This window comes from Rhea americana, unplaced genomic scaffold (genome assembly GCF_003343005.1).
Source record: "Rhea americana isolate MKP2758 unplaced genomic scaffold, rheAme1 scaffold_9, whole genome shotgun sequence".
Classification (NCBI taxonomy): Eukaryota; Metazoa; Chordata; class Aves; order Rheiformes; family Rheidae; genus Rhea; species Rhea americana.
The window spans coordinates 3,261,039-3,274,976 of NW_028187088.1; the positions used below are offsets into that span (position 1 = coordinate 3,261,039).

A 13,938-nucleotide genomic window follows, 5' to 3' on the forward strand; every position below is an offset into this window, starting at 1 on the left:
CTCCTGGGGTGCATTGGGAAGAGTGCTGCCAGCAGGTCAAGGGAGGTGATCCAGCCCCTCCACTCAGCTCTGGCAAGGCCTCATCTCGAGTACTGTGTCCAGTTCTGGGCTCCCCAGTATGAGAGAGACATGGAGCTACTGGAGAGAGTCCAGCGTAGGGCTACAAAGATATCAGAGGGCTGGAGCACCTGCCCTGTGAGGAACGGCTGCGAGAGCTGGGCCTCTTCAGCCTGGGGAAGAGAAGACTGAGGGGGGATCTTATCAATGTGTACAAGTACCTGAAGGGAGGGTGTCAAGGGGACGGGGACAAACTCTTTTCAGTTGTCCCGTGTGACAGGACAAGAGGCAATGGGCAGAAACTGAAGCACAGGAAGTTCTGCCTGACCGTGAGGGGGAATTTCTTCCCTGTGAGAGTGACAGAGCCCTGGAGCAGGTTGCCCAGAGAGGTTGTGGAGTCTTCTTCTCTGGAGATCTTCAAGGCCCGCTTGGATGCAATCCTGTCTAACATGCTCTAGGTGACCCTGCTTGAGCAGGGTGCTTGGACTAGATGATCTCCAGAGGTCCCTTCCAGCCTCAACCATTTTGTGATTCTATGATTCAAACAATTATCCAAAGTGTCTGCAATCCAGATTTTGTTGTATTGAGCTTGTGCATTTAAAACCAGAGAGGAAAGCTGACTAGAAATAAATCAGTGTGTTTGCACCAAGCAAGCTGAAGGAAAACTCTAGACACTTAATATGAAACTTGTAACAAGTGTATCACAGTGCACATCTGTGATTCTTTCAGAAACTTGAGATTGGTAATAAGCATAAGGAATTGACTTTTAAAAATAAACACTCAAAGACAAATTATTCTTCTGCGTAATTTTGCTGATTACAGTCTCTTAAAGTAAGAGATAAACTGTGCTAATGTTTTGTTTTGTTTTGTTTACTTTACTTTACTTTTTACAATTTGGCAGCTTTGCTTCATGCCTGAAGGTCATAAGCTCTCTAGATTCTTTTCTGCTTTTACCTTGTAAAGTAGCTTGTGGCCTGGAGGTCTGAGTCCTGGGGACGAAGGTTGTCATACACATACTTCAGATCCTGAGTGCTATTTAGTTCAGGCAATCCTGCATGCAGCATCTTAAAATAAAAATATATATATCATTAGTCTACTGTATTAGTTAAAAGCAATTTAAATGAAATGGGAGTACTGCTCTCTGGAGAAGTGTATCATTCTCCATTAACAAGGGAGGGAGCTGAGAGTATTTCTGGTATTTCTGTTAGTTGGATAAGTTAGGTTCAAAAGACAGATAATGCAAATATTCTGCTTGTTGTAACTAAAGTTACAATGAGGTGAGACAACTGTGTGTGTCCAGTTACCCATACAACTCTCTCCAGGCACTTTAAAATGTCAGCAACAAAAATAATTTCAATTCACTTCAAAATCTACTGATTTTTCTTAATGATCACAGTCAGTTGAGTGATGCATTGCATGTACTGGAGAAAAAAATTAATTCCCTCACATTGCTCTGAAGGAAATATATATGAATTTGCAATCACTACTTGAGCATTATTCATCGATATTTATGTCTACAGCAGACAGAAAGGCCACTGAATTTTGAGGATAAAGTCAAAGAGAAGCATTGTTGTTGTTTTAAGGTTTGGTAGAGAGATGCATAGAGAAAGCGGAAAAGGGATAGGGCCATATGTTGTTTTCCTTATTCCTGCAAACCTTCTGGGTATTTTTAAAGCCAAGTTTTAACGTTTTGTATATTTTATTTTTGGCATTATGAGGAAAATTTTGCTTCATACCAGACCCAGTCTGTACCACCACTGGACAGTTAAATTACTGTTTCACAGAGTTCTGACTAGCAAAGAGCAAAAAGATAGATAGCTTGATGAGGTGAATTTAAGTAGCTTATTTTCTTGACTGGGTGAAACTTGATAAGTGAGTTGACAGCAGGGGTAGTAACAACATTCAGCACTTAAGGACATGCAGTGCTATTTATTTGTATGTCTCTAACCCAGTTATAAAAGATGGTAACAGCTTCTGTCCTTTTAAAAACAGGGAATTGTATCACAGGCAAATGAAACTTCTTTCCTTGCATTAGAATAGAGAACAATGCCAGTTAAGAATATAATATGACTCTTGCCTGAATGATCTGTAGTGCAACTAAAAACCAGAACCTTTTGGGATTTTTTGCATTGCAGAAGATGGAAAAACATTTGCTGAAGAAGCAAAACGTGTTTTTAGCTGGGCAGCACCTACACAGTGCTTTGTTGGCTACAAGAAGTCCTAGAAGATTATTTTAATGTTTCAATCCTCTTATTCCATATAGAATATCCTCTTTCTTGTTTCTATTCCATCGGTGGATGAGACTTCTTAAAACTGTGGTGAGTGACCCTAGATGCTAGTTAGAAAAGACATGCAGCAACTATTTGGAAAACACCTATAGGTCACCTAAAAAGTGACTAAAGTGACAAAATATAAGAATCTAGTGCCATTTCCGATGCCTAGTGTAATTCGCCCAGCCTTCAGCTACTGCTCCAGAAGGCCATGGGCTCCCCTAGGAGACTTGCTACATCTGCTACCCTTATACAAAAGTCTCAGCTACCCCAGGGGAAATAAAATGTCAATAGAAGCCTAAACAAATGCATGCATTACTCCCTTATTTTGACTCCATGTAAGTCTTGACCTACCACACTTGAACATCAGAGACTTTATAACCCACTGAGTGAAGCTGTGTGTAAAGCCCAGCTCACCATCCTGTGTAAAATGAACAGTGTTGGCATGCAGTCTCAATGCAGGGTCCTCCAAAACAGGAATCTTTACTGATCCTCTTCTCCCAGATGGTGTTTCTAAGTTGTAGAAAGCTGAAATTACTGTTCTGGGGCCAGAGGATGCTGGAGAAATAAATATTCCATGTAGGCACAATGTCTCCTGTTTTACTCTATTAGTTCTACTTGTTTCTACCTGTTTCTCCATCCACACTATAGGCATCTGGATCAATTACTTGCTGTCTCATGTCACCTCTAAGCTCTTGTTAATAATTTTCTATCTGAAAAATCTTTATGACAGTAATGGATTTTGCATTTTTTATAAACTAGTCAAATGGTGTTTGTGTTCTCTGGAAACCCATTTTATAATAGTTCACATCAATTCTTTAGTAAGAGCAAAGCTGAAGAACTGCAGGCATTTATGCAGCTGAACTCTGCCAGCAAGACTCTTGGGCCTGCCACAGATGTTCCTACTTTTGAGAGTGATGAGAACTTCATGGATTATTTCTTACTCCCAGTAGCAAACACTGGAATGGTTCTAGAAACATGCTCCTCACCACCAAGAAAACGCCTTAAGTCTCATATTGGGCCAAGAAAACGACTTGTGGTTCATAATCGCAGTTTGCTAAAAACCACTAGCAATTACTGACCATCCAGAACAGAGTTTACAACTCCTGTCAAGCACGCACTTTTTGGAAATGGCCTTATTCGGATTTTTTAACTACATTTTACAAACAGTATTTCAGAACATAGAAGATGAGAGGGGAAGGTAAAATAGATGATGCAGATTTTCACACGTTTAGAAAAATCTCAGATTGTCATTCATTGAAATAGGCAGCAGTTAGTTCAATCCTTACAGTTTGTAACTGATGCCCCATTTCTAGTGAATAACCAGACTCCCCTTTACAAATATAACTGGGGAAAATGAGGCATTTTTAAATTCATCCCCCTCCTTTTTTTTTTTTTTTTTTTAATACAGTGTCCATCAATGGAATGGTAGCATGCTGGCACTTATTCTTCAATTATGAAATGCAACACAACCAACTGAACTGCAGTTCATTGCCAAATGCTAAATGCATGTATCTACAATACTGATTTATAGCAGTCCTCTTACCTCTCCTCACAGATTAGGAGAAATAAAAGGAGATGCAGCATGCCCTGAATATAGAGAAATCCGAGCTATAGCCAAGCACAGATAGCTGGCTATTTCAGCGATCTTGCAGAGAACATTTTCCTACCTCCTTCTCTCTGTTTCCCAGGGTAATCTAACATCAAATTCTCTGTGGACTGCAGAAAAAGAGACTGCATCAGGAACAAGGGGATTGGCAGAGGGATAGCCGTGTTTGTAGCATGCAGTTTAGGATTTAAAAATCTATCCAGAAATGCAGAAATAATTGCTATGGACCAGGGGACATGGGTGCTCCTGAGTTTTCTAGAGGCTCTTCTACTTCTTGGACAGTATTTGCTACACCTGTATCTTGGACAGTATCTACGACTTCTTAGACAGTATCTGCCACACTGTTTTCAGCCAATGTGGTTACCATATGCTTGCTAAAATTATGCTTTATGATGGGAATGCAGTTTTGCTGCACATTTGTGAGTGCTTAGAAGCAGGGTTCAAAGATTTAGGGCAAACCTTTCTGCTCTGTATTGTGTAATGACTTAATTCACAATGCACAAGGATCCGTGGACAAGACAGAAACATGATAAGCAAATTCCAGTTATTTTTTCTCTCCCTATCACAGAAGTTGAAGCTGAAGCAGTTTTTATAGAGAGACTTCTTGACTGCTCCCCAGTCTCAATAGGGATTCTATTAACAACCGTGTAAAGACCTTTTTCATGTACAGACCAGTTACCTAGGCTTTGCCCTGGGCCCTGGATTTGAGCTTTAGAGGCATGTCTTAGCCAAGTAACTGAAATCACTTTGCAAATACTAGTTAATTTAATATTCTCATTCCGCATATAAGGTGCGAAAGTTCTGTCATTAACTTCTCACAAGCAAGTAAACAGCAGCATAAAGAACTTACAGTGTCTGCTACAGCATGTGAATCAGTGGGAACATTAAAGGATAAAAACTCTCAAGGGTCTTTAATGCTTCTTGTGTAAAAGGATTTTGTACAGTCTCAATGAGCACAGCGCTTGCTCTTTCCTGTATTTGCCCTCCTACGAAGCGAAGGTGGAATTGTGCAAAAAAAACAGTCCAGTGGTACCGATGTTAGCTGCAGTGCTGCTACGTACTTGACATCAGCCACTCTGTGGACTACTTAGTTTTTTTGTCTTGTTGTAAGCATGAAAGGGATTGATAAACAATTGCTTGAAGACCCAGAAAAAGCGCTAAGTGAAATTTTTGAATGTAAAATTTGTACCCTGAGTTCTTGTACAGTTTCTTCAATTTTGCCAAAAAGGATCCATTAGAAAAGGAAAAACAGAAAACCTAGTTTTGCTTTTGTTAGATATTTACACATGAAATTCGATGCTCATAGATAATTTTCTTGCACAGAAAGTATCAGCTGGTACCTCTTTAAATCCCAGTGCTTCAGGAGGCAGCAGCAAAGTCTTAGAAGGGAAAAGGACACCAGAGGAAATTGATTTTTGGTTTCATCCTCAAGCTTCTTACCATCTCCAGCAGGTTCAGAAGTAACTGGCTGTGTTTCCTGACTATATTATAAGCTCGACAACAAAGCTCCACAAAATCTTGGAAACGCTGCGGGTTTTTTCCACCTTCTGTGATGAAATACTCCATCTCTGATGTGAAGATGAAGGGAGCTCGGTCCCTTGAAAAGAGAACAATTGCATGAAGAATTTCACAGAAAAAAAAAATCATGCAAGATAGTTAATACTTGTAACTCATTATTCACATTTGTTTCTCCAGTATTACCTTCCTCGTTATTTCATCTCTCCCTTCCTTAAATGTGGACAGCTCTGTTTCTCTGTTTGGTGGCACTGATTAATTGTGGCAGAGAAAGGTCTCACAGCAAGAGTTTCCTAGTGAGAATCCAGTAACTGAACAAGTTTGAGGCTTACTTATTTTCCTTTAACATATTTTTATTTTTTCTTTTTAAACTCTCATTGCTTTTATTTCTTGATTCCTGCCTGAATGTGAATCTGGAAACATATTATCTCTTGGCATTTAAATGTTGTACTCGAACAGTATGGGATATAATTATCAACTCCCTACTAGACAAGAAGCATATTTAAGAAACAAACTAGAATTGGACTATCCAAAAAAGAAAAAAAAATACCCATAATATATGGTGCTGCCCTTAAATATACAGCTTTCTGAAGGCATGTTTCTGACCCAAGTTACAACAGAATAAACCTAAATACTTTCACTTGTTTTCTACACAGTTATTCTGGATTCACCCTAAACTAAATAAGAAGCAGAACTTGACACCATGTCCTGTCTTTTTTTTTTCTTATCACTTGCACCATTTGTAGCTATGGTATGTTATTGCAGAATAAAATGAACTAGCCAGGCTTCTGCTAACAATCCCATCATAGCTTCAGAAAGGCCTGAAATACTGCATCCTAGCACAGAAAAAAATACAGCAGTGATTTACTCATCACAACTGTGTATTCAGATGCATGTAAACAGATTAGATGGCTATATTCCAAGGAAATATGTACAGGAGGTTAACCATTAATTTGAAATGAATTTGAATAATCTAAATATTCAAGGGAAGCTCAAATGCAGAAACAGATTTGAGGATGTAAGCTTGTTTCTTGCTAAAACCTCATGTGGGCTGAGCCTGACCCCACTCTGCTTGTTGATTCCTTCTTAAAAGAGACTAAAAAGACTTCCCAGGAGGTTTTCTACATTTTCCTATGGAACTGTTTACCTTGTACTGCTGTGGAAAAAAGTCAAGTTGCAGTGAGATTCCACGCTACAGCTGGAGGTCTTAGCCTCAAGAAATGTTTAGACTGTTTTCCCATCCTTACTACTGGAAATATTTCCTGTTTTGCGTGAAGCCACCTTTAAAAAAAGATCTCCCATAGGCACTGGTCATCTCAAAGCAGCCCAATTCATTAAGTTTTCATAACACATTCTTCAGTTTCAGAGAGGTAGTACTAGAAATGATGAAGATCCACAGCATTCATTCTTACTCTTTCCTTTTACATTTTTCTCTATTGTGTAAAATGTGATTTTGTGACCTGCATTTAATTAATATTTTAGCTTATCTTTTAACAGAGATATATAACATTGACATAAAGTCATATAAAGACATTGATGCAATTTGAATCACAGAAGCCAATTTGTTGAAACCAATACAAAAGAGAGAGAGAGCTAGAAAGTTAACACTATTAGTATTTTCACTTATCAGTGGATAGAATTTTAACTCAAATTCTGATTTGAAAGCATTTTGGCATCTTGACAATGTTTAAAAATCAAACCTCAGTTTCTCATCCGCAGTCAGGTCCTTGGGCTAAAAGAGCCCATGTCAAAATTGCTGCTTTAAAGCTCCCCTAACTTGTATTATGTTCAAAAATCATCTTTGATTTCTGATGTCCAACTATCAAAAGACACAATTTGTACATGTCCCTTGACAAAATAGCCCTTTCTGAACTGCTCCAAGTATCCTACATTAAGCTACTTGAGCTGAAAATAGATAGTGCAATCAGAAATTACTTTATTGGAAGAAATATGGCGTAAAACATTGTCGTGTTGGGCTTCAGGCCAGTTTCCACATAATGCAGTGACTGCAACATTGACCAATTTTTTTATTGCTGTTGCTAAAAGATTCATTTGAACATGTAACTCATAGATGTTAGCATTTGTATTATTTGCAGATTAAGTTAAGTTGCATGAAGATTTTAAACTGTTTTACAAAGGTCTAAAGTTTCTCAGTGTCATTTAAGACTTTTTATTCTAAGGTGGCAGACCTGTCCTACCTTATTAATTTGGAAAATATGATGTAGAAAATTGCCTTCCCTTGGAGCATTTAAGCCTGGCTTTGCTCAAGGTTTCATGACATCAGAGTCTCTCTCCCATGCTAATCCTTGCAGTAAATCAGCCCCATGCCTGCAAGTATCTAATTAAGCTAGTTGCTCACAAAGGGAGCACCTTGCAATCAAAACAAAAATAACTTAGTATAGGAGACAAGATCCACTAGAAAGAACAGCAGAGTTATTTTTCATGACAATATTAAAAAACTAAGTTCTAGTGGGAGGAGATCCTTACTCATTGAACAGTATCTCTAGCATTTTGAAAAAATCAGATCTACAGGGCTGAATGTCTGTGCATACATGCAAAAGGTTTTTTGCTGCTTTTATAAACTCCTTTGGAATATAAAAACAGGTAGGAATTAGATAATCTAAAAATTACTGCAATAAAATTGCAAGTAGCCAATTTTGCAAGTCCACAGTCCATCATCCACGTGAAAATTTCCAACATCAGGAAACAATACCAGCTGTTTTAGACTCTGCAAGGAAAATAGTAATAGCTGTCATGGTTTTTCTAATTTATCACACACGAAGCTCACTCAGGTTCACAACCTGCATTTCTATATTAAACAGCTACATTTCTAATGGATAGCCTTGTATTACACGACAGCATTTCATCAAAAGATCAGCAATGCATCCAAAGCCCTCATAATAATAACTGTGAAAGACATATCACCCGTTTGGACATAAATCTCTTACATAATGCGTTCACACGAAGTCATCTAAAAGAGCTAACCATGAAACAAATATTGCATATCACAACATAAACTTAAGATCACAGCTAAGCCCTGTAACACTTTAAATCCACAGGATGCTTGAAGACCAGTGAGACTGCTGCACAGTCATGGGGAAAAGACCCCCTTGGCCTAAAATCTGTATCTATTTCAATCTGCTATTTCAATCAAGTTAATGAAACGGCTGGCACCCATTTAGCAAAAATGACTCAAGATGGTAGCCATTCTCTTAATGCTCTCCTTTGATGAGGTATTTTCAAGGAACAGCCTTCTACCTGTGGAACTTTAAATCTGTGGACCAAGAGCTTCTTCTTCCTCTTCTTTTTTTTTTTTTTTTTTTTTTTTTTCCCCTCTCTCTGTGGTGAAAAAAATAAAGAAGTGAAGCATCCTTGAACAACCTATTAACCTATGGGTTAGAATGTTGGATACCACCATTTCTAGCGAAAAAGCTAGGGACTGGTGTGGCTTGAGCAAGGCCAACCATGTATAGTCTGTAAGCACAGCTCCCACCAAAAGAATCATTAAAAATTCCTTATCACACCTCTTTTTCTTTTCATTTTTCCACTAGATGATCTCATTAATGAGAAGGATTAATGAGCCCTTTGGTTTTATAATCAAAACCAGTCAAAAAGGCAATACCTTTACTTACGATAGAGTCTGTCTGCAGTGCTGGACCTTAATGGGTTATTTGTTGCTTCAGTTGTGACAAGGGAGTTTACTCAAGTCATTCATGGAAAAGCAAGGCCAGTTATGTTTTTTTTATTGTGTATTGCTTTCAGAGATTCAAAATTTTTATGGGAATGTGTTTTACAGTTCCTCTGGAGATTACGAATGTTTGGATGATACGTCATGAGAGGGAGGAAAGAAAGAAAACCTCAAGAAACTGAACAGATCATCATGCAAAAACAAACTTAGCTGGGGTGATGGGAACACTTACTAAGACTATACTATAGGTTAGAAATATGCTGCACCCTTAGAAAACCAGTTAGATTGTCAAGATTTGCTGACCACTGCTATGAAACATCAGATGTAAGCTGATAACAAAACCTGTAATGTCAACAATAGTTTTAGTTTCTCCTATTACGAATCCTATGGTATAGAATATTTAAGAAAGATGTGTTGACCTCCTTTTTTATTAAGTAGCAAACGCAGACAGACAATCAAAAATGTATGACCTCTACTCTAGTCCAATCTAAACTTCCTAATAGTGGTGGTTAGGGAAAAGTGAAAAGTTCAAATCACACACAGTAGTATAATGAGCTCAGAACATTTTTTTTTTTCAGATGCAGTCCAAGCTATCATATGGACATAGGAGACAGAGTGTGAGAAACCATACAGAAGTGTTTGCAACTTAAAATCAGCTGTGCAATGGCATCTACCGCTGTATGTGCCTTGACTTCTTGAAAATAATTCAGGCTGAGTCAAGACTGCCTGAGAGTATTCAGCATGACTACACTGAATTTAGATACATCCAGTAAAATAGGAAAAGCTTTTAGGGATTGTTTGAATGTTTCCTCTACAGCAAAAGCCAAAAGCTTGTTTAAAAACACACACACAACACACATACACAAACACATGCAGGCACGCTCACAAAATGAATGTGCTTATTTCTCTAGCTAAATGAAGACATCTAATCACAGTAATCATATGTGTATATTTGTAGACACAGAAAAAACATGAGCAAGCATATCATTTGCATATATTAAAGAATTAGTAAAAAAACTGCACAGTAAAATTTGTCTTAAGCAACCACACACAGTGTCATGTAAAATAGGCCTGGCAGGGAGACCACAAGGGATAATCTAGTCCATCTTTCTGCTTACCAGAACAAGATCAACAACAATCATGCTTCCGAGAAGCTTATGTAGCCTGTTCTCAAAGACTCCTATTGGTGGAGTTCTACAATCTCCCTAAGAAATTCCTGATCCAGTATCTCCACTTACAGATTTTTTTTTCTTAATGCATAATCTAACCTTGCTGTGCTTTCAGCCTAGTAATTTTTGTTCTTTCCTAAGGGAACATGAGGATCCTGTCTTCTTTACAGCCTCTAATATATTTGCATACTATTATGATGTTTTCCCCCCAATCTTCTGTAGATAATTGTTTCAATTTTTTCTCATATGCCATTTTTCCTACATATCTGATAGTTTTAATAGTTTTCTCTGGACTCCTTGTAATTGGTCCACATCTTTTTTGAAATAAAATGTTGAAAGCATTCCAGCTGAGGTTTTACCACTGTCACATGAAGCAAGAGGATTTCTTCACATTATGCTTTCCTAATAATATTCCATCAACTCATTCAGCTTGTGGTCTAACGTAACTTCAGATTTCTTTCTGAAAACTACCTGCAACTGCTAACCTTGACTTTTAACACGATCAAAAAATTCATGATAGATGTCTACTACAAAATTAAGAAACGTACTCTCTATCCCATCATACTGCCTGCTATGAAAATATGGAAAGATATCAGTCCCCTAACAAACTGCAAAGGAATGCCATTTGATATATCATTCCTTTTTGACACAGAAACACAGGTAACCACTTTCTAAAATTGTTTGTATAAGCAGATTGGCACTTTGTAATACTTTTATCGAGATAGTGACTTCTGAACTGATGAGAATGTTATTTGTGAAAGTGGCAAATGTTCAACTAAGGATACATTAACTTACATCAAGTTATATGATATCGAATATTTCTTCTCTGTTTCATAAAATTACCTTCTACTGGAAAGAATAACTACTCAGCAAAGGTAGTCACTCCAGGAAAATGCCACAGTGCTTATTTTTCTTGTGATCGTTGTTACAGGGATTATATTCTCTTGAGCAAGCATAGAATCTAAATGATGTAAACATACTTTAAGTGATCCCATAATAGAATATAGATCTCAGCTTTGCATAAAATATAAATACTTCCCTTGTTAAACTCAACAGCAGTTTTGCCACTGACTTCAATGAGGGTTGCTATTGCTTACATTATCACTGGCTTGTGTTGCAATACTGTTTACTTGACTTTTCTACTTTTTGTTTCTTTTACTGAAGAGGTCTTGTAAATAGTTCCACAGAGCTGTATCTACTCAGAAAAAGAGTACAAAGCCACTCACTGGGACTATATTTCCCAAATCAGCCAGAACTGACGTATACTCATCTATGTCTAAACAAAATGACAGTCTGAATTTCAAATGCCAAACAGTAATTACAATGCTTTAAAAGGGAGTAGAAGAGAAAAATGAATTAACAAATTTTAAACAGCTTCCCACAAAACCAGAATTTATTTATCCCGAGGAGTTTACTCTGAATTCTATTTTTGATAGCTTTTATTTCCAGTAACAGATAGATGGAGACTCACTTGGCTAAGCAGGGAACTCATGACTGCGTTTTAAGGCAAAAAGGACATATATCAGACTGGCTACAAGGAGAAATATAGAGACCTTGCTCAAGCATACAGAAATGGTGTTAGGAAAGCCAAAGCTTAACTAGAGTTAAAACTGGCAACGGACTTCAAGAGCAACAAGAAAAACTTTATTGATACATTACAAGTGAAAGAATGAACATGGAAAATGTAGGCCTACTGCCAAATGAGTGACAGTTGAGCTATGCAAAACTTTCTTCAACTGTCTTCACTGACAACGTCTCTCAGGCCTTTCCTCTTACCAGGGAGGTTCAAAGAGGAGAGGAACTATCTGCAATGCGTGAGGGTTGAGTCACAGATTACTTGAGAGAACTCCATGCATACAAGTCCACAGGACCAGATGGGCTGCACCTGAGGGTGCTGCAGGAGTTGGACGATGTCATTGTGACAGCACTCCTTATCATCTTGGAAAGATTATGGAAAGTGGGGAATGTGCCTGATAACTGGAAAAAGCAAAAGCTGAATGCGTTTTCAAAAAGAATAGAAGAAAGAAAGACAATCCAGGAAAATACAGTCTCACTTCTGTCCTTGGGAAAATCACAGTGCAAGAACTCTCAGAAGCTGTTTCTGCGCAGATGAAGGAGAAGAGCAAAACATGCTTGACTAATCTGATTGCTTTCTATAATGAAATGACTAGATCAGTGGATGTTGTCTACCTTGACGTTAGCAAGATTTTTAACATAGTCTCCCACAGCATCCCTGCATGCACACAATCACAGATTAGACAAGGTTGTAAGGGACCTGTGGAGACTGTCTAGTCCAGCCCAACCCTCTTCAAAGCAGGGTCAGTTAAAACAGGCTACTACTATGTCAAACTGTGTTTTGAATATCTCCAAGGATGGAGACTCCACCTCCTCTCCGGGAAGCCTGTTCCAATGTTCAAGAACCCATATAGTAAAGTTTTTCCTTATGTTTGAAATGTTTCCTCTGTTTAAATTTGTGCTCATTGCCTCCTGTCCTGTCACTGGACAACATGGAGAAGAGTCTAGCTCCCTCTTCTTTACTCCCTCCCATCAAGAATTTAGACACGCAAATAAGATCCCCCCTGAACTTTCTCTTTTCCAGGCAAAACAGTTCCAGATCTCTCAGCATCTCCTCTGATGTCTCCAGCCACTTAATCATCTTTGTGGCCTTTCACTGGACTTGCTCCAATAGGTCCATGTCCTCTTGTATGGGGAGCCCAAAACTGGACACAACACTCCAGATGTGGCCTCACTGGGGCTGAGTAGAAGGGAAGGATCAACTCCCTCAGCTTGCTGGCAATGCATGTCCAGGAGGCTGTTGGCCTTCTTTGCAGCAAGGGTGTGTTCTTGGGTTATGGTCAACTTGTTGTTCACCAGAACCACCAGGTCCTTCTCTATAAAGCTGCTCTCCAGTCAGTCAGACCCCAGCCTGGACTAGTGCAGCCCACAGGCGCAGGACTTTGCATTTGCCATTGTTGGACTTCATGAGATTGCTGTTGGCCCATTTCTCCAGCTTGCTGAGGTCTCTCTGAATGGCAGTGCCACTATCTGGTTTATCAGCCACTCCTCCCAATTTTGCATCACCTGCAAACCTGCTAAGGATTCATTCTGTCCTACCATCGTGGTCGTTAATAAAGATGCTCAGAAGTATTGGTCTCAGTACAGACTACTCATTAGTAGGAGCTGGCCTCCAGTTGAACTTCATGCCACTGATCACAAACCTTTCAGCTCAGCAGTTTTTCCAGTTTTCAGTCCACCTCACCATCCACTGATCTAGCTCATCCTTCATCAGTTTATTTATGAAGATGTTATAGGAGACAATGTCAAAAGTCTTGCTACAGTCAAGATAAACAACATCACAGAATCATAGAATTTGTAAGGTTGGAAGGGACCTCTGGAGATCATCTAGTCCAGCCCTCAACATTGCTCTTCTCTCATCCACCAAGCCAGTCATCTCATAGTAGAAAGCTATCAGGTTAGTCAAGCATGATATCCCCTTTGTAAATCCATGCTGATACTCCATCACCTTCTCATCCTTCACTTGTTTCAAAATAGTTTCCAGGATTATTTGCTCCATTGCCTTCCCAGGGATCAAGGTGATGCTGACCAATTTTAGTTCCCTGGATCCTCCTT

At 38.8% G+C, this 13,938-nt stretch overlaps 1 protein-coding gene across 4 annotated transcripts in view; it reads right to left on the reverse strand.

Moving 5' to 3' along the window:
• Window positions 1-13,938, reverse strand: part of PIK3C2G (phosphatidylinositol-4-phosphate 3-kinase catalytic subunit type 2 gamma) — a 220,371-nt gene that overhangs the window by 69,468 nt on the left and 136,965 nt on the right. For all 4 annotated transcript variants that reach the window (XM_085324048.1, XM_085324047.1, XM_085324049.1 and 1 more), the window contains exons 24-25: window positions 5,377-5,533; window positions 1,012-1,121 (exon numbers count right to left, since the gene is read on the reverse strand). In XM_085324048.1, the coding sequence (XP_085180174.1) occupies window positions 1,012-1,121; window positions 5,377-5,533 (267 nt within the window). The remainder of the gene's footprint in view (window positions 1-1,011; window positions 1,122-5,376; window positions 5,534-13,938) is intronic.